The sequence below is a fragment of the Pelophylax lessonae genome (genome assembly GCF_965119305.1).
Source record: "Pelophylax lessonae genome assembly, chromosome: 7".
Classification (NCBI taxonomy): Eukaryota; Metazoa; Chordata; class Amphibia; order Anura; family Ranidae; genus Pelophylax; species Pelophylax lessonae.
In genome coordinates, this window is record NC_138774.1 from 228,736,258 (window position 1) to 228,763,841 (window position 27,584).

Consider the following 27,584-nt stretch of genomic DNA (forward strand, 5'->3'; position numbering starts at 1 on the left):
CCACATGCGTGAAAGGGGCCTTAGATTGCAAGTGGCCACAATGCCTTTTTTTTCCTGAAATACACCCATCAGGAAAATGCTGTATTCTGGCCAATAGATGGCTCTTATAATCATAAGAAATAATTAGCCAAAATATGACAACTTTTCATTGCTGCTGGTGTTGATCATATTCATACAGAAATATAAATAGACCTCGTATTGTCAGAATATGAGTACATTGTGGTTCTTTTTGACGGATAACTCCAGCAGTACCTGCACACTGAAAATTGTGCTAACAAAATCAGTGAGGGTATGTTTCTATGGCAGGCTATAGATGATGTGATTATTTTTTTTTCCTGCAACCACAGGTTCCAGGAAAGAAAATCGCTTGATTCTCTATTAAGCTATTGTGTTTTCCCGGTAGGAGAGCGTGGGGAGCAGTCCTGGCTAGGAGAACACAGTGATGATTGCTAGTGGCTATAGCCACTGGCAATAATCTCATCCTAATAATCCGACATGCTGGTTGTACCCAAGTCAATCCAATCAGCCAGCCGATACATTGTTTGAATCTCAGCCGGTCCCTGCTGAACTGGCCAAAATTCGAACCCGTCTATGGCCGGCTTAAGGCCCAGAACATAGATCCAGGGTCCATACAGGGCACATTCATTGACAATATACAATTATGACCAATATTTGAAGCATTATGGATAAGTCTATAATCTTTTATAGAATATTCCTTACCTACAAAGTAGCTCATCATGGCAGGAGTGTGGTGAGGGGAGGGAGCCAGCCTGAGCAATTCTTCTCCACGGGGAACGGTTGGGTAGTTGATGGCTTGGACGTAGATGTTGTGCTCAGACAGAAGTATGTCACAGATTCTGGTGTTCATGGCAGCATTACCAACCTGTCAGGAAGGACAGAGTAAGAGAAGTGGAAACACTGCCTCATATTCTTTATTACTTGAGAATCTAGACTTTACTGTAAAGGCAACCATACAGAGACATCGGTGATCATCCAGCATGGATTATTTTGGCTATTTTTTATCTGTCTATGTGCAACCTCAGTTGAGACCACAGCAGTGTGATGGTTTATCAGAATAAAAGGCAGATAGGTCTAGTACAGAGGCTTGAATACATTTGTCCCAAATATTTTTAAAGAAGTCACAAAAACAAATGCACAGGGGAACTTTTATGGAGTTTAAACAAAATGAGTTAAAAACAACCCTCATTTTGCACCATTTCACCGCATGGTTCACAGCACCTTTCGTCCAGTATTGGTGGTCACCATGGATTCCTGAGTTTGGTTTGATCTGGTGCATGAGCCAGACCTGCCCGTTGGTCTTCACCCCTTGGGTGACTCATAAGCCCCGTACACAGAATCAGATTATCAAACGATCTGTCGTCCTATTTTTGTGGCATGCTAGTCTGATGTGGAAAGTGAAGAGGTTATTTTCATACGAATTTTCCCGTACGACAGAATTCTACTTCAGAAGTGATGTCATGTGTTGGATTGCTTTGTATGTGTTCTTCCTCTCTGAGCATGCCCAGTCTTGCTCTTAAGATTTTTTTCCGTCAAAATCTGTACTAATGAGACAAAAATTTTATAGCCTGCACATCAGGATTTTGTCAGCCAAAAAGTCGGAGTTGGCTGTCGAAAGCACCATACTAGCAATTCGAAAATCGACAGATCGGTCGTCGGGACGAATTTTCCCTACAGATTTTCTTATCGTGTGTACGGGCCTTTAGCTTTCCCCCTGTCCATCTGTTAGGTGACTCCCCATCTGTTGGCTTATCTCCTGATTGGTCAAAAGTTTTGGCTACCATTATCTACACCCTGTCGGAAACCTCAAACTCCCGATGAAGTGAACAGTGTTTCACAAAAGGTGTTGATGTTTCTTATGTTTGTTCATTGATCATTACACCTACCTTGTCAGCTTTGAAGAAGAGACTGTATAATCTGTATCAAATGTGAAAATTGTAAGAATTGTGTTTGGTGCATTCACCTTTTTCTATGTAATAAAGTATAAGAATCTGCTATTATATATGGTAGTTGTGCTTGTCTAACCTCCATTAAAAATTCCTTGGGAAATGTGTTTTTTTTTTCCTTGCTTCTTTGTGAAGATTTGTTAGACTAGCCGACTAGGGCACTTTCATTTACCTGTAAAGCTAGCCATTCCCAAGCAGCATTTTGCTCATGTGGAAATTCTAAAAAATATTTTGTCGGAGCATTCCATCTTGCCATCATTGAGTTAACCAATATCATCTGTAAGCCCTCAAAATTTTATCCAGGCTTGCTATTTGAGTGAAATTTCAGACAAAGTACATTTTTTTTTTTTTGTACCTAGAACTTTACAATAAGTACCGTTTTTTTCCCTAAACCATTAGAAAATCAAACAAGCATTCTGAAAACCAAAAACTTTGAATGAAGTTCTACTAGCGTATAGCCAGCTGTAGACTAGGGTGGGGTATTTAAATGTCTGTTGGTGAGCACTTATTGGCACGCATGTACAAAGAAGCTTTTGGGGAAGATATCAGAAAAAGATTAACACCTTGCAGGCCATGTGTGCGACCAGTGATAAATACTGCTTACTGTGGCTCCAGTGGATGGTTTTATCTCTCGAAAGAGAACATGTACAGCTGTAGGACTGGATCTTCACCAGTGATCATCAAAATACTCATTTAGATTGTAATCACGCAGTGTTTATTGTTGCTGATCCATTGGGATTTTGTATATTCAACGAGTACAGTCGTGTTGTATTTATTTTTTCTATACAAGTTTAGTCGACAAACTTCCACCCAGCTCCTTAACAAACGGCAATTTAAAAAAATAAACTTTTGGTGAGCTGGGTTGGTGCTGCCACATTTCGGTCAATTAAGCAGGAACTGGCCAAATTTTGAGCTGTGTAAGGCCAGCTTTAGGCCTTGTATGCACTACTATTTTTTTATTTTGCGTTCAACCCAGCGGGTTGAAAGAATAGAAACTGACAGCTCAGGTCGAAGCCGTTGTAATAAAATTCTGATGTAAGTACAACTATCTCCCCTGCTGTGTTATTGTACAAAATTTCTAATGACGTTCTAAGGAACCCAGCTCCCTAAAACGGGAGTTCCCACTCCTACATGCAAAACCTTGTTTGTAATTTCTGCATACTTTGACATGTAACGTATACATAGGTTGCCCTTGACTAAGGCACACCAAAGCATTTTAAGCAGTGATAATAACTCACCCGTATGGGGATGATGTGGCTTGGGCAGTTGATGACAGGAAGCCCAGCATCCATTAGAAGTTGGCGCATGTGCTTGACGTTGCGTTGGTGGGCACGTCGGAGAGCTTGCCCTTCTTCACTTTTTAAGACACGCACAGACTCCAAAGCTCCAGCCAGCACCATGGGAGGAAGGGAGGTTGTGAAAATGAATCCGGCAGCGTAAGAACGCACTGTGTCTATGAGTGCAGCGCTGCTTGCTACATAGCCACCAACACAGCCAAAGGCCTTCCCTGAAAGAGCAAAAGGATGGAGAATTTTTTATGACCGCACATGTTTCAAGTGACTAGACAGAATCATCTGCCCATGTAAATATTTGAGCATCTATTCTTTTTCTCTCCATAAAATAACACTTAAAGGATCACCTACAAATCTCTCTCTGTATAAGCAGCAATGAAACCTGAAGCCCCACTCAACCTTCCAAGCACACCCCATATACGCCATGGGATCTATAGTTTAAAAATTTGCGGTGCGAATGCCTCAAGTATTCACACAGCCATTACATATAATCACTGCAGTGCGTCTAATATGTTTATTTGCTATGATCGTTGGCTCCATCTAGAGGGCTTAATGCTGTATTTAACTGAAATACCACAATCAGGAAAATACAATAGTATGGCCACTAGATGGAGCTGCTGAGCATAGCAGATAAACATATTGGATACATTCATGACGGCTGTGTGAATGCTTAAAGCATATGCACAGCAATTTTTATTTTTTTTTAAATAAATAGACCCCTATGTGTTTTGGGTGTCTAGGTTGCATCTTCTACCCATAGAAGTTTGATTTTGGGTAAAGCAAGGGAGGGTTATAACCCTTGTCAGATTTCTTTCTTGCCATCTGTGCCCCATTGCAGAGATTTCGCTTCCTGTCTCATAGCCAAACAGGAACTTGGAGGAAACCCCTGCAAATTAAGGGAAATCATTGGGGACCCCCAGGCCACCAGAACTAGTGTCCCCATTGGAAGAGTTCATCTCTATTACTTTTCTAAAGGTCAAACCAAAATTTGGGATTTTCATTTACTTTCACTTTCAATGATAATGGTAAACAGGACAAGTAGAGATGGGGAATCTACTTTACGGGAGCACAGACGGCAATAAAAACTGACAAGCGTTCTAATACATCTCCACTCTATCCAAAACTATAAAAAAGCATCTTGCCTTATTATTATTATTATTATTATTATTATTATTATTAAAATACTTAAGAGCCGGTTCACACTGAGGCGACACGACTTCGGCGCGACTTGCAGGGACTTCACATAATGGAAGTCTATGCAAGTCGCTCCGAGGTCGCCCCAAAGTAGTACAGGACCCTTTTTCTAAGTTGGAGCAACTTGTGTCGCTCCTATTAGAACGGGTCCTGTACTACTCAATGGACCGCGACCGACCGCGACTTGTCAGGCTGACAAGTCGCCTGACAAGTCACGCTAATGTGAATGGGCTCTTAGGGTAGGATGACCAGACGTCCCCTGACCAAGTCTGTCCCCGGATTGGATTTGAACAGGGGCCTGGGCATTTTCAATGACAGTCAGTGCAGAATTAAAAAAAAAAAAATGTTCCCATTATCTGTGCCCCTTTCTAATGATCACGTGCTGTTGGGAGTGGAGGGACTGTTTCTTCAGTTTCGGGCACATGCTCATTCCGCTTGCAAGTTCTTCTGCCTTCAAGTCCCGGCCAACCACCTGCCTGCCCATCTCCTTGCCTTCCCTGGTGGAGTCCTCTTTCTCCCGCTCCCCACCCAGTAGTAGCTGGGGGCCCGGAGAGTAAGACTTGACAGGCTGTAAGGCGGGTGACGACGGTGACAGGCAGACAGAGGCAGCTGAGCTCAGCTGACAGTGTCCAGCAGCAGGAACAGAGGGAAGCAGGAACAGAAGCGAATCTCATTGTGGGGCTGTCAGTGCCTTCAAGGCTTCAACACAGGTGTGCTTTGGGGGTGTCTGTGAATAGACTACATTGCCCTGTGTCTGTCTCTCTGAAATAATGGATAGTATCATAACTCACAGGCAGGGGCACTCTATCATGGCTCTGGCTGGTCATAAGTTAACAAAATCAGCACCCAGCAGCCATGTCATGTAACACACTGTGATAGAGCCATAATAGAGCGCCCCCTGCCTGTGAGTTATCATAATGCTAATCATCTAGTTGTGGGCGCCAGGCGCGGACCTCCCTTTTCCCTTTCCCCCCTTGGCTTCTGTCCCCCCTCTTCTCTCTTTCTTCTTTCAATGTTTCTGGCTGGCAGAGCTTCCTTCCCCCCCCCCCTTTCTGATGCTCTGAATGGGGGTCCTCGTTGCTGGAGTGGTGGGCCATAGTGTGTGGATTTGTTTGGTGGTCGAGGGCCCTCTCTTTCCCTGCCCCCTCCGGGGAGTGGGGATGGGCCAACTGGGGCCGAATGCCCAGGCCTGGGAGAGCCCCGACCCCGTCAGTCTTTGGTTAAACAGCGGCAAGACCCCGGCCGGGGGTCTTCGATCCCGCTCAGCTACTCTTCTGATGTGAGCTGGGGTTAAGGCGAGTTGCCTCAATGTCATGTTGTTCCTTTTTTTTTTTCTCTATATGCTTGTACCAGTGCTCTGTACATCCGTTCTGTTTACTTTTGTTCTTGTGAATTGTCGATTGTTATTGCACTTTTATTTTTCAATAAAAATTGATTATACAAAAAAAAAAAAATAAATAATGCTAATCATCTTAACCAGTTGCCGACCGCCCAATAGCAGATTTACTGCTATAGGGCGGTCGCTCTGAGCAGGATCATGTATATATACATGTGATCCTGCATTTCTGGGTATCGGAGCCAATCAGTGGGTCTGGTGGACTTGATGTCCACTTGTACCCGCAGATCGCTCTGTACACAGGCAGAACGGCGGTCTGCCTATGTAAACAAGCCCCGAAAAGGCCAAAAGTAGTGCTGGAACTTATTTTGGAAATAAGTGCGCGCCACAAAGTTGGTGTTTCACCGATCGGTATAGTGCTGTTGCCAGCAATAGACTGATTTGACATGTCAAATTGCATGTCAAATGACGCTGATGTGAATGGGGGCTTAGTTGTACTTTAAATTATTTATATATTCTTAGAGGAGCTCCAGGCTCCTCCCCCCCCCCCCAAAAAAAAAAATTTAAAAGTCATCCGCTACAAACACTGTAGCTTTTGACTTTTAATATTAGGGCACTTACCTGTCCAGGGATTCAGTGATGTCCTGACATGGGCCGATTCTTCAATTATTTGACCATCCTGACTAAGGGAAAGCAGCAGTGAAGCCTTGTGGCTTCATAGCCGGTTTCCTACTGTGCGTGCGCAAATGGGGCTGCACTTTGTAAATGGGCCACAGTCTTCTGGGACCTATGAAGTGTCCCAAAATGCTGCGGGGGAAGGAGGGGGCCAGACTTCTGGCTGTCAAACCAAGATATTTGCGCCCAATGTGGCAGTGGAGGGGGGGGGGGAGGCAGACAAGCTTCCTCTTTTGGGTGGAGCTCCCCTCTAAGAAGCAGCAGCCCAAAATCTTCAGGCCAAATGCACACGGGTGCCTGGGGCCATATAATGTAAAAAGTGTCCGTATTTCGCTTCTTGGGACCCACAGGTGATGCGTAGAGGTACCCATAGAAATCCATGGCTTCATGCGCATACACGCCGGTACTTGTTTAAACAGGCAGAGCTGTATGGATGCTGCAGCTATGTTTTGCTTTGTGGCTGCGACATTTAAAATTTGGGGTGCAGAGCTTAACAGGCCCTACTGCCTGTTAAACTGAGTTTAGTGGGGCCGCACTGCACCCAGGTGTAATACAGGTATATTGTAGGGTTAAATCCGGCATTGAAGAGGCGTTATAACACTTCCTCACCGCCTCTCAAATGCCCTCTGAAAAGCCATCCAAACACCTATGGCACCACAGTCTGAAAGAGTCCAAAGAAATGAAGACATTAAACCAGGCTGACAGCCAGGCTATTAGCATTTTTAAAATGAGCGTGTTGGCAGCCTCCCTGTTTCTCTCTGCACAGTTTTCCCTAAATTAATTCTTATATAAGACAGTGCAGGATTATAAAGGGTAGTAAAGTCTTCATTTTAACTGGACCTAGTAAATGTCAGGCATAGTATATAGTGGTATATGGCGGCCAGTGTTCAGCAATAATGACTTGGGTCCTGCCTGTGTGAACACACCCAGTCTGCACTGAGGACTCCGATAAGGCCCTGGACGCAGATATCTGCCACACCCAAAGGCAACCAACACACGTCAGAGCAAATTTTTTTTGCTACTTCTCAAAGATTACTAGTGTTTTTAAAAGGATAATTTAGCAATGGCAGCCTCAACGCATAGATGGCAGTCTCCACCACCCTCTGAAAAGCAATAAGTGGTGGATTGCTTTTCATAGGGCAGTAGAGCAACAGCTGCCAGACATTCAGGAGGTGACCCTGCCACCTCCAGAATGCCTTTTTTGGGGGCTATATTCTTTAAACCCCAAATGGGGGATTTTGTATTGAACTACCATACTGCAACTGCCAGCCTATCCAAGCTGGGCTAATGTAACTGTGCAAAAAAAAAAAAACATATACAGCAGCATTGACTTACCCAGTGTTCCAGAGATAATGTCCATCTTGTGCATGACTCCATCTCTTTCTCCGACACCTGCACCACGAGCCCCATACAGACCCACTGCATGCACCTCATCCACAAATGTCATGGCTCCATATTTGTGTGCCACATCACACATCTCTTCCAGGGGGCAGATGGCACCTGAACATGAAGACAGGATAACATAAATAAGACTGTGGGGATGGTCTAACCCACCCATTGCAAAACAGGGTTCCTCTGAAGCAGTGGTCACCAAACTGCGGCCTGGGGGCTGGATGCAGCGCTTTGCCTGCTTTTATCTGGCCCTTGGGGCACTATTTCATCCATTGATACCAACAATGAGGCATAATTCCCTCCACTGACACCAATGAAGGGGCACAATTCCTCCCACTGATACCAATAATGGGACCCAATGACACCAGTTCTGGGGTACAATTCCTCCTAATGACACCAACGATGGGATGCCATTTCTCCCACTGACTTTTCTACTCCCAATGCCCAGTCCGACCCTTCTAAAGTCTGAAGGACAGTAAACTGGCCCTTTTTTTTTTTTTTTTTTTTTTAAGTTTAGAGACCCCTGCTCTAGATCTTGCACAGGGTTCCTTGAGCTGTGGTTGACTGACCTCCCATTTGATGATGCTTGCTCTAGGATCATGACACCAACTATTTTTTTAGCTGTCTGTAAGGGTGGCAATCTGTTCACCACTATAAGGAGATCATTCCTCCTACTGACCACAAAGGGGCATTATTGCCATTGAATAATTGTTTTTGGTAATTGCACCCTGATACTTGACAATTATTTTAGGGGTTTCTCTGGGCTAAAAAGGCTGGTCTAAACAAAATATATTTGGAAATATGAATGGCCAGTGGCAGAAAAGCATCCCTTGTTATGATGATAATTTGAAAAAATAATAACTTGCAGCAATTTTAGGCCTCATGGACACAGGCGTAGAAATTTACTCAGGATCTTGCAGGCTGAAAGTTGGCAGCAAGGTTCTGCATGAAAAGTGGACCATGGCACATCTCAACTTATACCAACATAAACATATATGTCTCTATACAGTTGAGACTGACTGAAGGCTGAGGTCGTTCTGCACCTTCGCTGCCTGAATCATCCGTTGGGTATCAACGACAGTGCGTAATGACCTCAGCCTTCAGTCATTCTGTGCCCATACACTGTTTATCCCCGTGCCACCACTCAGTGGCTCTTCAAGAGGGTGGTATCGCTGGAAGGCATAGGCAGGCTTCTCAATCATGTGACGACGACTGTGATTGGCTGTCACAGCAGTCACATGTTCAGAAGCTCCCAATCATAAACAATGACCGGGAGCTGTCCATGACCGCACATTCACTGTGCTTGGAGCATACAGTAAGCGTGCTGTCAGCACAAAAGAACGGTTCCTCATAGATGCATATGTGCGCTGGCTTGAGGTTAGGACCCACAAGGTGTGCCGCCATGTATATGTGTGCCGTCCGGCAGGAATTAATTTGTTTTAAATCTTCCCCTGGCCTTGAATCCACTAGGCAGCGGCACATATGACCATGTACTGTACATGTAAAGTTTGCACAAGCGTCTAAATGTGTACCACGTAAAATATACATATACACATATACATATATATATATATATGTGTGTGTGTATATATATATAATATATATATATATATATAGTCAAAATCCGAGAGCAGACCAAAACAGCATACTGCTGCATTCTGTATAAAACTATATAAAGGTAGAAGTGTAGTTCTTACCCATGGCTGCCAAAAGGGGTTGGACGTCGGCTCCCTGGGTTCATGCCAACTGCTCCCTATACAAACTTTTTATAATGAAAGTTTACTCTATAAACAACTTGCATATTAATCCCTACAGAATAAGGAGGAGCACTTCGCAAATCCTTCCTTTACCCCCAGAAGAACCTAAGCTAGGGTATTGGAGAGGCCTACAAACACACCAACAATCCTATTTTTGCTTATTTGTGACTTATCACCCAGTAGGCCCCAATTGCTACAAATAAACAAAAAAAAGAATAGGTTCTTGATGAAAGTAGGCCCTTTGGATGTTTTCCTTTTTTATGAAAGCACCTGTGACAATGATTATAACTTCTCTAACGCTATAATAGTTTAGATGTCTGTGCAGACAACAATAATCCCAATATGAAGACGGAGGACTTACCATCCATAGAGTGGACAGTCTCAAATGCAACAATCTTTGGCTTCTTCGGGTCTGACTTTTTTAGCAGTTCTTCAAGGTGGGCAGGGTCATTATGACGGAAAACGTACTTTGCCACACCACTGTTTCGGATGCCCTGGATCATAGAGGCGTGGTTTCCAGCATCAGAGTAAATCTCACAACCTGAAACAATTCCAGCATTTTCATTAGAATTAGAAGTACCCCAGCAGGATAGAGAGGATATATATTCCTACTACAAATCATGTAACTGGGATCTTCAGCACTCTACAGTGCCTAGAAAGAGTTAACCCCAAAAAGGGGTTTTGATGTGGTCTTCCTATAATGGTATATTTCTTTGCTGTATCAAGTGATGATTACCATTGCACCTACCTGGTAGCATCTTCGCCAATGTGAAGAGAGTTGAGTCATTGGCGACAAAGCATGAAGAGAAGAGCAAAGCCGCATCCTTATTGTGCAGGTCTGCTAATTCACATTCCAGGTCCACATGGAACTTGCTGGTGCCTGAAATGTTCCTGGTTCCACCTGCTCCAGCTCCGTGCTCCTGGAGAGTCTCCCTGAAGGCAGAAATTGCAGTTTTGGAGAATCTGATTGGCTGATTTGTATAGCAGAGGCAGTGCCTTACAATTATCATGGGAAAGCTGGTACAGTAAGCTACAAGAACGAGCTAGTTAAAGGTCTGTGCTACCTCCTCAGAAAAGTTACCTCTTGGGTAAGCTCTGGCTCAGACCGGACACAGGATATTTTTTAGATGGGTTCTAGTAGTGGCCAGGATGGCCAAAAATGAGTGGAACCTAAGGACCCGTAGAGCTAAATTATCAAACTGCAGGATCACACTAAATATTTGCCTGGAACTTCAGTTTCATGTTCAAGGTCTATTTTATTACATCAGTACTCACGCAATGCCCTGCAGCACCTTAGGGTGCCTGCTCATGCCCAGGTAGTCATTGCTGCACCAAACGGACACTTCCTTCTTGCTGCCCTGGAGGTCAGAGAAATCCTCAGCGAATGGATAGGCATCAGCCCTGCGGTTCACAGTTTTGAACACCCGGTATGTGTGGTCCTGCCTCTTCTCCTCAATCCTCCGGTCGAAGAACTCATCGTAGCCAAAGGCAGCTCCACCTAGCAGGACACAATTTGGCGTCAGGAATGCACATACAGTGTACTTCATGGTAACGGTGGTAGACAACATGGATGACTCATTGAAGCTATGTAAATCAAATTACCTTTATTCCACAAGACAAAATACCCTGATGGCTCTCTTTGAAGCATTTAACCCTTACAGGCTTAGTTGTACGACTACGCCTGTAAGGTTGAAACTTGTCCTAGAAGGGTGGTTCCTAAGTGTGCACCATCAACGTGTTTTGTGGAAAAAAGTTGCTTTAATTTAAGTGACCTCATCAGTGTGCAGCCGCTTGTTCTTTCCATAGTACACACCAATGGTCTCCAACCTGTGCAACAAACAAGAGAAAACAGGCGCCTCTGAGTTAAGACTGCAATTTAACATGGCAAACAAGTAATAAAAACTTACATCAAGGTAAGTATAAGCAGACAAGATGGGTCCTTCCGGTGTCCATGTGGAGGCTGGGGCTTGGAGTCATCACTGTGGGTCTGTAATCATCTCCTCTCTTCCTCTTCCTGTCCAGCAGGAAGAGGAGGGTGTCACAGCAGTGAGATTATCCGACTTTGAAAAAGGAGCGCGCGCTGGTTTCCCACCACAGTGCGCATGCTCGGAAACGCGTTAGTCATTACTCCGGAAGATCCTGTGGACGAGCATCACGGCCACCGTGCAGCCCAAGCCTCCATCTCACTGCGGTTTCACCCTGCTGTCCAAGCCTCCATCTTACTGCTGTGACACCCTCCACTTCCTGCTGGACAGGAAGAGGAAGAGAGGAGATGATTACAGACCCACAGTCATGACTCCAAGCCCCAGCCTCCACATGGACACCGGAAGGACCCATCTTGTCTGCTTATACTTACCCTGATGTAAGTTTTTATTACTTGTTTGCCATATTAAATTGCAGTCTTATCTCAGAGGCGCCTGTTTTCTCTTTTGTTTGTTGCATGTTTGGAGATCGCTTCTGCTCCCCAACAGGCTGGCCCTGAGCATTCAGGCTGTTTCCTCATCTCACCTTAAAGCGGAGTTCCGGGCACAGAAGTAATTTTTTACTAAACATACCCCCGGGACAGTCAGGGCTAGCACATTCCACAATGGCTAGCCTCTGATCTGTCCCGGTTCGCACTTACCTTTTAGAAGAAATACTTACTTATAAAATTTCTTCCACAGCGTTTCCATCTCTCTTGTGGGCAGCTGAAGCCGGCGCGATCCTCTTCTGTGTCTTCTTCCGCGTCTTCTTTTCCCAGAATGCGCCGCACCGGCCCCTCTCGTCACTTCCGGTGCGGCGCCGCATTCCTAAACCGCTTCTGGGCATGCCCAGAAGCTGTTTAGCAGGGGAATGCGGCGTCGCCCGGAAATGACGAGCGGGGCCGGTGCCGTCGCATTGATTCCTGGGAGCTATGACGTTCAGCTCCCAGGAATCATAGCGAGACAGGAAGTGACGGGGTGAGCCGCGGCTCCAAGGGAGGAAGTACTCTGAGGTGAGTATCTTCGATCTTCAATTACAAGGGGAGTAAATAAAAAAAAAATAACTATCCAATTTCTTTTCAGGTGAGGTCTACCTAGCGGAGGGGCACAAAAAAAAAATATTGTTTTTGTGCCCGGAACTCCGCTTTAAGACTTTATCATAGCCTTAATGTGCTATTATATGGACTACCGTTTTTATGTAGTGCTAACAGCTTGTGCCACTTGTTCCATTTCTTGTCTCCAAACTGTGGCCCGTGGGCTGGATGTGGCCCTTTGCTTAGCTTTATTCGGCTCTTGGGGCACTGTTCCTCTCACTGATATGAGGCACTAATCCTTCCACTATCACCAACGATGAGGCACTATTCCTCCCACTGACGCCCATTTCAATGGATGCCAATGATTGGGCACTATTCTTTCTAATGACGCCATAATTCCCCCCACTAATACCAGCGATGGGGCAGTATTCCTGCTCCAGCTGACCACAGATACTATGTAATTTTTCCAGCTGACCACAGATACTATGTCATTTTTACCCCCCACCCCCTTTAAATCCTGAGATGGGGTCTACTCCCACTAATGGTGGGGCATTTTCTAAAGGACAGTAGATTGGCCCTTTTTGTTAAGAAAGTTTGGAGACCCCTGGTATACACAGAGTGTAGACAGGCTAATTTCTGGCCAGGTATCCTATCTTCAGGAGATGGAAGGAGTCACGAGAGCTTAGAGTGGTGAAACTTCTTTGCTTCTTCATTTGATAAATATTTATTACTAGTTGCTCTCAATGATAAATTGATGTGGATGATAATTAGGAAACACTCGAGTAAAACATATATGTATTTATTAAAAATAAACACGCTGCCTGTTCATTCTGAGTGTGCCTCTCCTTTAGCAAAATGCAGCGCAATGCTTTTTCAAAAACTGGTGCATTTTTTTTTTTTTTTATCCGTTTCTAGCAGAGCCGTTATATTTCTTGCAAAATCATGGCATCATACAAAAATATTTGTTGTTGCACAAAGCTACAAGGTCATATAAAATGACATATGCATGCATTCATAATACTTTAGATACATTTTGTGTGTACCTGACATGTTTTCTTTGATCAGATGAGTGGGGGTGAGAGGAGCCCCAGTTCCAAGATTTACTTTTTTCACTGGAGTACCAAGGAACTTTTTCTTCAGGCTGGACTGGACTTCATACAGGAGAGAACTGAGGACATCTGGAATAGGAAGAGTCTCATTAATACCACTATTGTTAGTAAAGTATGATACAGCACTTGAAACCAATGCACTGATTCTTAGGGTGAGGCTAACAGACTATATAGACTAGGATGAGGTTTATAGACTAGATCAGTTGTCTGGGGGCTGGATTTTGGCCCTTTGTTAGCCTTTTTCTGGCCCTTGGGCCGGGGTACTCTTTCTCCCACTGATATGAAGTACTATTTATACAACTGACACCAAAAAAGGGGCAATAATTATTACACTGACACCAACAATGATAGTGCACTATTCCTCCCACTGACACCAATGATGGGACACTATTCCTCCCACTGCTACCAATAATGGGGCACTATTCCTTCCATTGACACCCAATGCTGTGGCACTATTCCTCCCACTAGTACCAATTATGAGGCACTATTCCTCCCACTGACACCTATTGATGTGACACTATTCCTTCTGACACCAATGATGTGACTCTAATATCCCTGCTGACACCAACTATGGGGCACTATTCCTCCCGCTAACACCAATTACTGGCACTATTCCTCCCATTATTACCAATAATGGGGCACTACTCCTCCCACTGACACCAATCATGGGGCACTATTTCCCCTGCTAACACCAATGATCAGGCACTATTCCTTTTACTGGCACAATGAAGGGGTACTATTCCTTCTGCTTGGCTGGTTCCTCAACAACAGTGGTCTCCAAGCCGTGGCTGATGGGCCAGACATGGCCCTTTATTTGTCTTTATCCAGCCCTTGGGGCACTATTCCTCCAGCTGACGCCAACCATGGGGCACTATTCCTCCCGCTGACACCAATGGTGGGGCACCATTTCTCCCACTGACTGTTCTTTCCACTGACATCAATGATGGGGCATTGTTTACTCCCACCAATGCCAGGACATTTTCTACTCCCACAGTCCGGCCTGCCTAAAGTCTGAAGGACATTAAATTTGCCCTTTGTTTAGAAAGTTTGGAGACCCTGGGCCTGGACTAGATAGGCTTGTTTAAGGCTAATAAACTAGATAATATCCCTAAAGCACAAAGGTTATGTTTTGGATCAAGAGGACCTGGTTAGGGTATGTATGTGCATAGCTGTAAATTAACCTTGAGCATGTGATGACCTTGTGTGGTCACAGAGTAGGAACCATATTTTCAATATATGTGAAAGTGAACTGCCTAATGTAAACTATCTTTGTGATAATGTTTAATTGTTTACAGACAAATAGTTTGCAACCATGTCTATACAGCTGATAGTGCTTTAATTTCAAGGTTGATCCACAGATAAGATCTGACCCATGATGATTCGCAGAACACCGTATGCGGCTTTTCCTGTAATTAATTTTTTTTTTGGTGGGTAAAATATAACCTAGTGAAAATATGTAACTGCAAGTAAAAATGTGGATGTCACATCATCATTATTTATGAAATTGCAATAAGTCAAACTGAGAACTCAAAAGTTGATCCAGAGCAGGGATGAGTTGGGTTCAGTCCAAACCCAGTTCGGAAGAAAGATGTCACATGATTGAATCCCTACCACTGGGATGCTTGTGATGCCGTTGACCGAATATGGCAATATGGCATTGACTTAATATGGCCTTTTGGACATATTAGGTAAATGAGAATCCCCACTCCTATGTTTACAGGGGTTCTGTTGAACTGGGTTTAGCTTGAACTCAAGGATGGTCTAATTTGGTGTAACATGGCAAATTCTTCATGATCCCTTAAGGCAATCGAATATTTCCTGGACCAACACTCTACAGTTATTATATTATTGGCAGTTATATTTCCTGCATTTAAATACTCCTCCAGCTATTTTTTTTAACCAATCTATAAAATTGGCTTTCCAGAACCCAAATTCTTTTTCACATTTTAACAGTTCTTAGAGTAAAGAAGCCTTTCCTTATGCAGAGGTTAAACCTCTTTTCCTCTTGTCTCTAATTGGAATTTTGAAGGCAGTTTCTTTAATGATACAAATTAGGGTTTTCATAAAGTTTCCAAATGATATATGTTAATTTTAAATGTTATTTCTATCAAAATAATTAGCCATGTAGCCAGACAATTACGAGGCCCTTGTGCATTTGGGTCCCATAGCAGTCACATGGTCTTCTATGGCTAGAGTTACATCCTCGGGTACATCAAGCTTGGGAAAATGTAGGTTTTGCATGAAAATTATTATTTTTGTAGCTCAGAATGCAGGAGATTTTTTTTTTTTAAAATAGTGCATCTTTTACACAGGTCTATCAATCAGACCTAAGAGAGGGACACTTGGGAGCTATGGACAATACATACCAGTTTTGAAGGTTTTAAGATCTTCCTGCACTTCAGGCCCTGCCTTCTGGACAATACCACTCTCATCCTTCTCCATCTCTGTCTCGATAAAGGGGCACTTGGCACTAGCGGTGGCAGCTTGCGGAGCTGCTTGAGCCAGGGTACGTCGGTTGGAGGCTCCATAAGAGACTGAAAAATAAATGTACATCTTTTACTCTACACAATATATACTAAAAAAATATTGTAGAATATACAGTACATCATTGGCTCAATTTAAGAAACTTCACACAAGGATAAGAATTTTTATTTTCAGCTTCACAACTAATTTTCACAGGCTTACTTTTTTTTGAAAATTTGGATCCATATTCTGGTGTATTAGCTTTGAGAACTGAGCGGTATAGGATCCATATTCTGGTGTATTAGCTTTGAGAACTGAGCGGTATAGGATCCATATTCTGGTGTATTAGCTTTGAGAACTGAACGGTATAGGATCCATATTCTGGTGTATCAGCTTTGAGAACTGAGCGGTATAGGATCCATATTCTGGTGTATCAGCTTTGAGAACTGAGCGGCATAGGATCCATATTCTGGTGTATCAGCTTTGAGAACTGAGCGGTATAGGATCCATATTCTGGTGTATTAGCTTTGAGAACTGAGCGGTATAGGATCCATATTCTGGTGTATTAGCTTTGAGAACTGAGCGGTATAGGATCCATATTCTGGTGTATTAGCTTTGAGAACTGAGCGGTATAGGATCCATATTCTGGTGTATCAGCTTTGAGAACTGAGCGGTATAGGATCCATATTCTGGTGTATCAGCTTTGAGAACTGAGCGGCATAGGATCCATATTCTGGTGTATCAGCTTTGAGAACTGAGCGGCATAGGATCCATATTCTGGTGTATCAGCTTTGAGAACTGAGCGGTGTAGGATCCTTATACTTGTGTATTAGCTGTGAGAACTGAGCTGTCTATAGCCACAAGCTTGTGTCCACTTGACCATCTCACCTAAACGAGCTTGTTGGACACCCCGATCGAAAATGATGGGCTTGCCACAAGATTTTGGAGTGAATTTGAGCCCAATTTAGAAAGCCCCATACACACGAGTAGAAATTCGGCCGGGAAATTTCGTACGACGACCGATCTGCCGATTTTCGGCATGTTAGTATGGTGCTTCCGACAACCGACTCCGACTTTTCGGCCGAAAAAATCCTGGTGTGCAGGCTATATAATTTTTATCGACCGTAAAAACGCATCCGATTTTCGTCTCATTAGTACAGATTTCGATGGGGAAAAATCTTATGAGCAAGACTAGGCATGCTCCGAGATGAAAGAACACATACAAATCACTCCAACACATGACATCACTTCTGAAGTAGAATTCTGCCGTGCGGGAAAATTCATGTGCAGTCTAGAGCACATTCCAACCAACAGACACCACTCTGGACAAAAGACGGACGACCGGTCAGCAGAAATTCGTTGCGTGTGTACGAGGCTAAGAGGTCATGTACTGGTGTTGGAAGATAAGACCTGGCTCGCAGTTGGTGTCCTAATTCAATCCAAAGGTGTTCAGTAGGGTTAAGGTCAGGGCTCTGAGCAAGACACTCGAGTTCCTCCACACCAAACTGGTCATGCCATGTCTGGTTTTGTACACAGTCATGCTGGTCTTCCCCGAACTGTTACCACAAGGTTGAAAGCCCACAAATGTCTTACATGTCTTTTACATTCTGTAGAGTTAAAATTACTTTTTACTGGGAAAATCATTTGGAGGGGGGTTCACATACTTTTTGCAACATAGGTAGGTGTGATGGTCAAGTTCCACAAATATTTTGGACATTTAGGGGTCTAGGTATAAAAATTCACTGTGGAGATGTAGAATTAAAATTACCCTTCACTGAAAACAATTGCGTGCAGTCATTGGGGGGCAAATTTTAGCAACGTCGATAGGTAGTGGTTAGGTTCCACATATAGGGGTCTAGGTATACAAATTCACTGTTGAGATGTCTTCAGTTTTGCACAAGCACAAGTTTTCACCGTATTGTTTGTAAGATCTCCTATTGTCATCAGCTTCATCAAGTGGCTATAATGTAGTATTTTTATTTTTTTATTGAGATCTTTCACAAAAATACTAGATGCAGCTGAGGATGATAGGTGACAATCTGATTGCAAACAAGGCAGTGATAATCTGTTGTGACTTTGAGAATGCTGAAGACAGCCGCATGGCAATTTTTTTTTCACAGTGTATTCTTTGACTGTTTCCAGATTTTGGGCATGACCAGCATAAACCATTTGTACCTTCTTTCCCCCAAACCAGGATCTCTGCTGTGACGGTATTCACCATCACTGGAATTTAAAGACAGATAAGTAATGGTTTGGATTGCTTCATATTTGCCAGCAATATTTCCATATAGAAATATTAAGATTTATTCCCTTTTGCCATGAAATCTGTAATTCCTAAATGCTGTGTATATTACATATCTTTCAATGTCAGCAAGGTTTTCCTTGTTTGTGTATTGGGAATGTGGATTGCCCTGTCCCATTGTAAGTGCTAATGACCTCCCATTGTTCTGTGTCTATTGCGTACATTGATTGCCCCCTGGGGGCTTCTGTCTCATTGCACATGGCAGTCCTTCTGGTCCAGCTATCGGACCAATCCCTGCTGACTCATTTTCAAGTCCTCATTTGCATGGCTAAGGAGGACCTGAAGGAGACCACAGGTACTTTACAATTGACCAATAGGAAAGCGGTTGTTGGGGGCGGGATGTTCCAAATTCTGTATATAAGTCTTGTTCAATAAAGTTGTTTTGAGTTCCTTCACCTCAATCTAGAGTTCTGTCTCTTATTGGGGGAATCTGCTGCAAGGGATTGCTATGTCGTCCATACTCCCTTGGATAATCACCGAGCTCTTGTAAGAGCTTGTGTAAGAGCTTGTTCGTGCTGCACTCTCTGGGGAAAGAGAGGTTCACCCACAGGAACCTGGAGCCTTGTCGTAGGTCCAGGGTGGGTAGGAGATGCCAAGACCCTAACCAAGCTGCGGCGGTTTGTGGAGTCTGAAGTGCTTACGGTGTCTGGTGGAGTGCTTGGAGCCCTCGGGAAGCACTAGGAGCATCTATCAACGGAGGTACCCGCTCAGGGGTGCCCTGTTCCGTTACATCTGCTATTATAATCTCTCTCCCTGGCCCTGAGGCGTGACAGGTCTTCATTGATAAAAAAGGAATCGGCTATCAAAAAGATGTCTACCCAGTTTAAAGCATTATGACATACTTCCAGTAGGTGGTGTGGAGTCTTTGGACCTCTGCTGGTTAGCTGCAGTAGTGGACAAGGCGCGTGATACCAAGATTGGACAACGCTCTGCACTGCGCAGGATCATGGGTTTAGCTACCCGTAGGAACACTGAGGGGTCCCGAGTGTAGAAGGGACAGAGTTTGATGAGAGAAGCCATGTTCAAAGATCAGGGTATCTGGAAAAAAGTAGACATGATGATTAGGGGAAAGCCATGAATTGCAGCATTAGTTAATACTAATTTCATACATTTTAAAGGGGTTGTAAAAACTTACATATACACAGTGAAGTGACTGGCCTCAGGTGATACACAGAGATGACACAAATCCCCCTATAGAAGTTGTACCTGTTTATCTGCAGGATTCTCTTCTCTAAAGCTGTTCAAAGTCCAGAATTTATACAGCTTGCCTGAGCTTTCAGAAACCAGGGGGTGTAGAGCTACACACTACAGAGTTCAGTGAGGAGAGCTCATTGGAGGGAAGAGACACCCCTGCCTTCACACAGAAACAGAGCTGAGGCTGTCAATCACAGGTTGTGTGCTGGAGCTCCATCCCCTTTCACTTTTTTTTCTCCTGCTGATAGCAGGACAGACGACAGAAATTACAGTGCTCTAGATTGAGACAAGAGCACCCTATAGAGGGATATGCTTTGTTCATATTTCATGGCTGAAGTGTACAACCACTTTAATGATAATAAGCAGCCTGCAAAGTGTTGATTGGTGACAGGGTCACTTTAACATACTTGCCAACAGTTTGATCCCAGATCCTGGGACAATGTTAACCCCTTTCGCGGACTGAATTTCATCTGCCTACTTTCCAGATCGGCGTACACAAATCAGGCCCACTTTAGAGGTTGGTCTGGCTTTAATCCTGCCTTTAAATATGTGGAGCCCTCCCACCACACTCATTTTATGGGTGGATCCTGTCCAGACCCTTCCTTTAACCACTTAAACCCCCAGCCCTATTTCGGACACTTTTTGTTTACAAGTTAAAACCTGTTTCTCTTACGTCCTGCGACAGTCGCCGCCTCTTCATATTCGTCACATATAGGGTATTAGACTTTGCTCCGAAGGAGTAGCTAGGCAACAGAATATGTTAACATTAAAGCTTTTAACATATCCCACCCTCAAGGGGTGGTCCCCTCAGTCAATACCCTCCTACTTCCTGCAACCATATCTCAGTTTCAATGTCTAGCTTGTCAGGAGTGGCTGGCTCTCTCTGTGCTGGGGCTTTGTGCCCCAGACTCTTTCTTCTTTTTTGATTTTTTGTTTGAGTTTTCTCTCTACCTTTACTTAGCTGTTCTTTTTGTCAGCATTAGTTAGCTCTTCGGATGAAGAGGATCATGCGGGCTGGGTCTCAGGCTGATCCCCCTGGTCGCAGGTCGTGGGTCAGTGGCTTCCCAGCCTGCCATCGAGCGTTCAGCCAGGTAACGCTCCTGGCACAGTGAACGACCCATCCCTGTTCGGTGCAGGGATGATTGGTGAGGTGGCTACCTCACTGGACGCTGTGCGGTTTCTTAACCCCCATTCTGTGCGTCTTGTATGCGACTCTCCCTGCCTCATGTGCAGCGGCTTGTTCGCCTGTGCGGGTCCCCCACGCCATTGTGAGGTAAGTGTATCTATGTGGGGACCTGTCTGTCTGGGGGGGTGTCAGTCTGGGACTGTGTAACCTGCCTCTGTTCACACTGTTTGTCTCCCTATCACTCGGCTGCATGCTGTGGGCTGCAAGGGGGGGGGGGGGGAGCTGTGTGACACTGTGTGTGTCAGCCTTGTCAGTGTGAGAAGCTGTGTGCTGTGGGGCATGTTTTGGGCATGTTTGGGCACTATACAGCGATCGCTGCAGCGATCTGACATGTTTTTTTATACATGGATGACATGTGTGCATTACTGTACTGTGGAGCGGCGGTTTCGGCGCCAAACGGCGCCATTTTGCCTACACTCGCTCCGGCCGCATGTTCTACATGCATGGCGCCCATTTTCTTGTAGCCTCCCATAGGCTTTCATAGAGCGCCCTGGCAGCATCACTTCCTCTTCTCCAGGATACACCGATCGAGGCAGCAGCAGCGGCGAGGGTCTCCTCAGGTTATATCCTTCTTATCCATTGCCTGTGTCAGTTTTATTGTCCCTGTGGGGGTCTCATTGTGCTTGTGTGTGGTGCGGTGGGCTGCGCTCGCCTCGCTTGTTAAAGGGGCAGTTAACCCTTTATTATCCGGCATTTGTAATAGGGGCAATGGATTCTCAGGAGGGCAAATTTCCTACCGCCTTGGTGGAAAGCTAGGGGACCTCTGTTTCCCCCCCAGGGGGGGATTTAGCCACTATTGTGGCTGGCCTTGCTGCTCAGGTGCAGATGCTGGTGGCTGCTCAATCTACTAAAAGACCCAGAGTTTCTCTTTCCTCTGATTCTGAGGGTGAAGGTGATGGGGCTGTTATGGCGGGGGCCTCCTTATCGGGGTCCCGCTCCTCCCTGGATCTAGTGGGGTCCGAGGTGGAGGCTGAAGTTGAAGGGGTTGATAATTCTCCCCCTGGCTCGCCTGAAGAGCTTGCAATCATGGATGAATTGATTGCTTCCATAAAACAAACGCTGCGTTTGCAGGATGAATGTGTCCCCCCGCTGCCTTGGCGGCTTATGGGACGCAGAGAAAACGCAGGACGTCGCAGGTTTTTCCCTGCAATGATGATTTTCAGCGCGCTGTTAAGGAACAATGGCGCAATCTGCGCAAACCTTTTGCTGTACCAAGTAGGTTCAAGCTGCGTTATCCTTTCTCGCCTTCCACTGATGAAAGGTGGTGTGTGCCACCCCCAGTGGATCACGCAATTGCGGTTTTAAACAAATCCACTGCGATTCCTGCAGAGGATTCCCCTGTGTTCCGTGATGCCACGGATAGGAGATTGGAGTCTCTTGCCCGTCATACTTATTCTGTTACGGGTTCTATGCTTAAGGCTCTGTTTGCCTCTCTCATGGCGGCCCAGGCGGTCGCAAGTTGGACGCAGATGCTTAGGCGCGTCCTAGTGGCCGATTCGGCCTCGCCGGCGACCCTGGATATGGTGGATCAAATCCACCAGGGTGTCATGTATCTGTGTGATGCGGACTTGGACTTAGTCCCGTTGGCTGCTCGTGTGCACAGCGTGGCGGTGTTGTCTCGCCGCCTGGTTTGGTTGAAATGTTGGTCGGTGGACCAGTCTTCACGTAAGACCTTAGCCAATCTGCCTTATGATGGGTCTCGCCTTTTTGGGGAGTCCTTGGATGTGTTGATTAAGGGGATCACCGGAGGTAAGAGCACTCTCTTGCCCCATTTCCCCAAGGCTAAGGGGGCTTCTGGGAAGAAGCATGCTAATTTTCGGCCCCCTCAGGGGTCCTTTCGTGCCTTTCGGTCGCACTACAAGGGCAAACCGTTCAAAGGTCAAGGCTCTCAGAAGAAGCCCTGGTCTGGAAAACAGAAGTCCGGTCAATCCGGATCCGCAGCCCATAACAGTGCGGCCTGAAGGGGCGCCCTCACCCAGTTTTGGGGTGGGGGGACGCTTGCTCGGTTTTCTTTAGCCCTGGTTGGCCCGCGTGCGGGACAGATGGGTTCAGGAGATCGTTCGATCTGGTTACAAGATCGAGTTTCTCTCTCGGCCGGAGAGCAGATTTTTTCCCTCAAGTCTCCAGAGCGTTTACGGGACCTGCACCTGGCGGTGAGGGACCTGAGGGCTCAGGGAGTGGTGGTTCCGGTGCCTCATCGGGACAGATTTCGGGGGTTTTATTCCAATCTGTTCACCGTGCCCAGAAAGGAGGGCAAGGTTCGTCCAATTCTGGACTTGAAGGCTCTGAACCGCTCTGTGCGGGTTCGCAAGTTCCGCATGGAATCCCTGCGGTCGGTGGTGGCTGCCCTGGTTCCAGGGGAATTCATGGCCTCCATCGATTTGAAGGATGCGTATCTTCACATCCCCATTTTCGAGGGTCACCAGAGGTACCTTCGATTTGCCATTGCGGAGGATCACTACCAGTTCGTGGCGTTGCCTTTTGGTCTCGCCTCGGCTCCGCGGGTCTTCACCAAGGTGCTTGCACCGGTTCTGGCATTATTGAGGGCCCAGGGCATTTCTGCCCTGGGGTATCTGGACGACATTCTGGTTCGGTCTGCGACCAGCCAGGGTCTGGAGAAGGACCTGTCTGTCACGATGCAAACTCTGCAGGAGTTTGGTTGGACGATAAATTTTCCAAAGTCGACACTGAGTCCGTCGGTTCGTCTTCCCTACCTGGGAATGATTCTGGACTCGGTGCAGGCGAAGGTCTTCCTGCCGGAAGACAAACTCAGAACTCTTCAGGAGGAAGTCAGGTCCCTCAGGGACGTTCCGCACTCGTCTCTGCGGACGTGCATGAGATGTCTGGGATTGATGGTCTCGGCCTTCGAGGCGATTCCCTTCGCCCAGTTTCACACGCGGGGTCTCCAAGCGGAGATCCTGTCCATGTGGGACGGGCGACCTCAATCTCTGGATCTTCAAATCTCGTTGAGTCATCGCACCAGAAGAGACCTTCTGTGGTGGCTCCAGTCCCCGATGGTGTCCGGGGGCAAGTCGTTTCGTCCTATCTCGTGGACGGTAATCACCACGGATGCCAGCCTGTCGGGCTGGGGTGGTGTTCTGGGCGTTCTGTCCGCCCAGGGGACTTGGTCGGAGGGGGAGTCCTCCCTTCCGATCAACATTCTGGAATTGCGTGCGATAAATCTCTGTCTTCATCGCTGGACGGACCGGCTGCAGGGCTGCCCGGTTCGGGTGCAGACGGACAATGCCACGGCGGTGGCCTACATCAACCACCAAGGGGGCACCAGGAGTGCCCGAGCGGCTCGAGAAGTGGCCGACATTCTGTCTTGGGCCGAGACTCATGTCCCGGCGATAACGGCGGTTCACATTCCGGGGGTGGAGAACTGGCAGGCGGACTATCTGAGTCGCCAGACCCTGGATCAGGGGGAATGGTCCCTCCACCCGGCTGTCTTCCAGATGTTGTGCGCGAAGTGGGGTCTTCCAGATGTGGACCTGTTCGCGTCTCGTCTCAACAACAAGGTGAGAAGGTTCGTGGCAAGGATGCGCGACCCTCGGGCAGACGCGTCGGACGCGTTAGTGGCCCCGTGGCATCAGTACAGGCTGATGTACGCATTTCCACCGATTCAGTTGCTGTCCAGGTTCCTTCGCAGGTTACACTCGGAACGCAGCACGGTGATTCTTGTGGCACCGGACTGGCCTCGCCGGTCCTGGTACGCAGACCTCGTGAATCTGGCGGTCGACGCCCCGTGGCGTCTGCCTCTTCGAGACGATCTCCTGTCTCAAGGACCGATATACCATCCTGCTTTACAGTCGCTGGCTTTGACGGCCTGGCTGTTGAGACCGAGGTCCTGAAGGAGAAGGGTCTCTCCCCAGAGGTCGTTCATACCTTGATCAACGCGAGGAAGTCTTCCTCGGGGAAGGTTTATTACCGTACTTGGAAGGCCTATTTTGCCTGGTGTGAGTCCAGGGGGTTTTCACCCCGCACGTACTCTGTTTGCCGAGTGCTGTCCTTCCTTCAAACGGGTGTCGATCAGCGTTTGGCGCTGGCTACGATAAAGGGTCAGGTGTCTGCGCTGGCCGTTCTGTTTCAACGTCCCGTGGCTTCCAACTCCTTGGTTGGCACTTTTGTTCAGGGAGTGCGGCATCTGGTTCCTCCTAGGAGGGATCCTCTGCCCCCTTGGGACTTGAACCTCGTTCTATCTGTGTTACAACGTGCTCCTTTTGAACAGATCAGGGAGATCTCGTTGTCTATGTTGTCCAAAAAGGTCGCCTTTTTGGTTGCGATCACTTCGGCTCGCAGAGTGTCGGAGCTGGCGGCTTTGTCCTGCAAGTCTCCGTATCTGGTTGTTCATTTGGATAAGGTGGTCTTGCGACCTAATCCTTCTTTTCTTCCGAAGCGAGTTTCGGAATTCCATCTTAATGAGGATATTGTCTTGCCTTCGCTGTGCGCGAAGCCTGAGCATCCAAAGGAGGTGAGATTACATTCTTTGGATGTTGTACGGGCGATAAGGGTTTACCTTAAATCGACTGAGTCTTTTCGAAAGACGGACTCCTTGTTTGTTCTTCCAGAGGGTCCTCGGAAGGGCATGGCGGCGTCGGCCTCTACCATCGCCAAATGGATCAGGCAGACCATTGAACAGGCCTATGCTTTGCAGGGGAAGGTTCCCCCTGTGCCTGTGAAGGCGCACTCTACTAGATCTCTGAGTACGTCTTGGGCCTGTCGTCATGGGGCTTCTGTAGCCCAGGTGTGTAAGGCGGCGACCTGGTCGACCGTGCATACTTTCACAAAATTCTACAAAGTAGATGTTCAGGCATCGGCGGATGCTTCCTTTGGCCGCGAGGTTCTTAGTGCGGCAATTCCCTAGGGTCCCTTGTTGGGGACCTCTGGCTGTTGGGATAAGTTTTTTATCCCCTGGTTATTTGTCTTTTCCTGGGTTGTTGCTCCTGTTGAGCACTTGTTTTTCCTGTAGCCCAGCTGGTTTCCTTCCTTTGGTAAGGTTCCTTTCTTTGATGCGGAGACTGCGTTGCCTTTCGGCGCGGATGCGTTTCCCACCCCTCATGTTTGCACTGCTTTGGGACGTCCCCATATGTGACGAATATGAAGAGGCGGCGACTGTCGGAGGACGTAAGAGAAAACGGAATTTTTGTAAAATCTTACCTGTAAAATTCCTTTCTCTGAGTCCTCCGACAGTCGCCGCCCCCGCCCCTCTTTTGGGGTTTGGTTGTATACTCTACTGCTATTCCACTGAAACTGAGATATGGTTGCAGGAAGTAGGAGGGTATTGACTGAGGGGACCACCCCTTGAGGGTGGGATATGTTAAAAGCTTTAATGTTAACATATTCTGTTGCCTAGCTACTCCTTCGGAGCAAAGTCTAATACCCCATATGTGACGAATATGAAGAGGCGGCGACTGTCGGAGGACTCAGAGAAAGGAATTTTACAGGTAAGATTTTACAAAAATTCTGTTATTTTTTCCTAGAAAACTACTTAGAACCCCCAAACATTATATATATATATATATATATATATATATATATATATATATATATATATATATATATATTTTTTAGCAAAGACTCTGGAGAATAAAATGTTGGTCATTGCAATATTTTTTTGTCACGCGGTATTTGCGCAGCGGTCTTTAAACGCCATTTTTTTGGAAAAATTTAGAAGAATCACATTTCACTGCATTTAAAAAATACTAAACAGTAAAGTTAGCCCATTTTTTTTATATATTGTGAAAGATGATGTCACGCCGAGTAAAGAGATACCCAACATGTTACGGTTTAAAATTGCGCACACCCGTGGGATGGCGACAAATTACGGTCAATGGGATCTCAATAGGCGACGCTTTAAAAAATTTTTAACGGTTACCAGTTTAGAGTTGGAGTGTAGTTTTTTTTTTTTTTAATTATTGCTCACGCTCTGGCGATCGCGGCGATACCTCACATGTGTGGTTTGAACAGCAATTTAATTTGCGGCTTGACTTCCGTATACATTTTTTTTGTGCGCGAGCTAACGGGGACGGGGCGGCTAAAATTTTTTATTTTTTTTTCCTATTTATTTTATTTTTATTTTTTTAACTATTACAGGTTTTAAAAAAAAAATAAAAAATCTGATAACTTTTATTGCTGTCACAAGCAATGTAAACATCCCTTGTGACAGCAATATACAGTGACAGGTACACTTTATGGAGGGATCGAGGGTCTAAAAGATCCTAGACTCCTCCATTACACTTCCCTGTATGCAAAACGCAGAAAACTGCGTTTTAGCACACAGCCGTTTTTTAAATTTGCCGCCTTTTGCAGCACAGTAACCCGGAAGTGATGTCATGGACGCCGCCTCAGGGTTATGTCATCGGAGACCCGATCGAAGCCACTTCCGGCTTTGATCGGGACTCCATCCAGCCGGCGGACGTGACGGGGGGGGGGGGACGTCCCCTCCTGCTCACCTGGGTAACGATCGAGCGGCTCCGGAGCCGCATCGGTCATTACTGACGGAAAGTCGACCGTCGGCTGTAAACCACGGTACCGGATGATGCCTCTAGCTAGAGGCATCATCCCCGTATACTACCGCAAAGTTTGCCGATGTAGCCCTACGTCACTTTGCGGTAAGTGGTTAAATACAGTATGTAAGGACCCTGCCCCGATCCCCGCAGTTATTGCATTTTTGAGTTGCATGTGCAGTAACTGAAATACAGCTGTGCTGTGATTCCAGGACACAG

The 27,584-nt window shown here is 46.1% G+C and overlaps 2 protein-coding genes across 2 annotated transcripts in view; one reads left to right on the forward strand and one right to left on the reverse strand.

The window, feature by feature from the left end:
• The window catches only part of APEX2 (apurinic/apyrimidinic endodeoxyribonuclease 2), a 226,327-nt gene that overhangs the window by 49,728 nt on the left and 149,015 nt on the right, over nt 1–27,584 (forward strand). The gene's annotated exons all lie outside the window — the stretch shown is intronic.
• The window catches only part of ALAS2 (5'-aminolevulinate synthase 2), a 57,376-nt gene that overhangs the window by 964 nt on the left and 28,828 nt on the right, over nt 1–27,584 (reverse strand). The window contains exons 2-10 of the mRNA XM_082264518.1: nt 19,322–19,517; nt 16,081–16,248; nt 13,649–13,783; nt 10,886–11,108; nt 10,359–10,543; nt 9,972–10,151; nt 7,797–7,961; nt 3,203–3,471; nt 721–883 (exon numbers count right to left, since the gene is read on the reverse strand). Coding sequence (XP_082120644.1) covers nt 721–883; nt 3,203–3,471; nt 7,797–7,961; nt 9,972–10,151; nt 10,359–10,543; nt 10,886–11,108; nt 13,649–13,783; nt 16,081–16,248; nt 19,322–19,499 — 1,666 coding nt within the window. The 5' untranslated portion in view covers nt 19,500–19,517. The remainder of the gene's footprint in view (nt 1–720; nt 884–3,202; nt 3,472–7,796; nt 7,962–9,971; nt 10,152–10,358; nt 10,544–10,885; nt 11,109–13,648; nt 13,784–16,080; nt 16,249–19,321; nt 19,518–27,584) is intronic.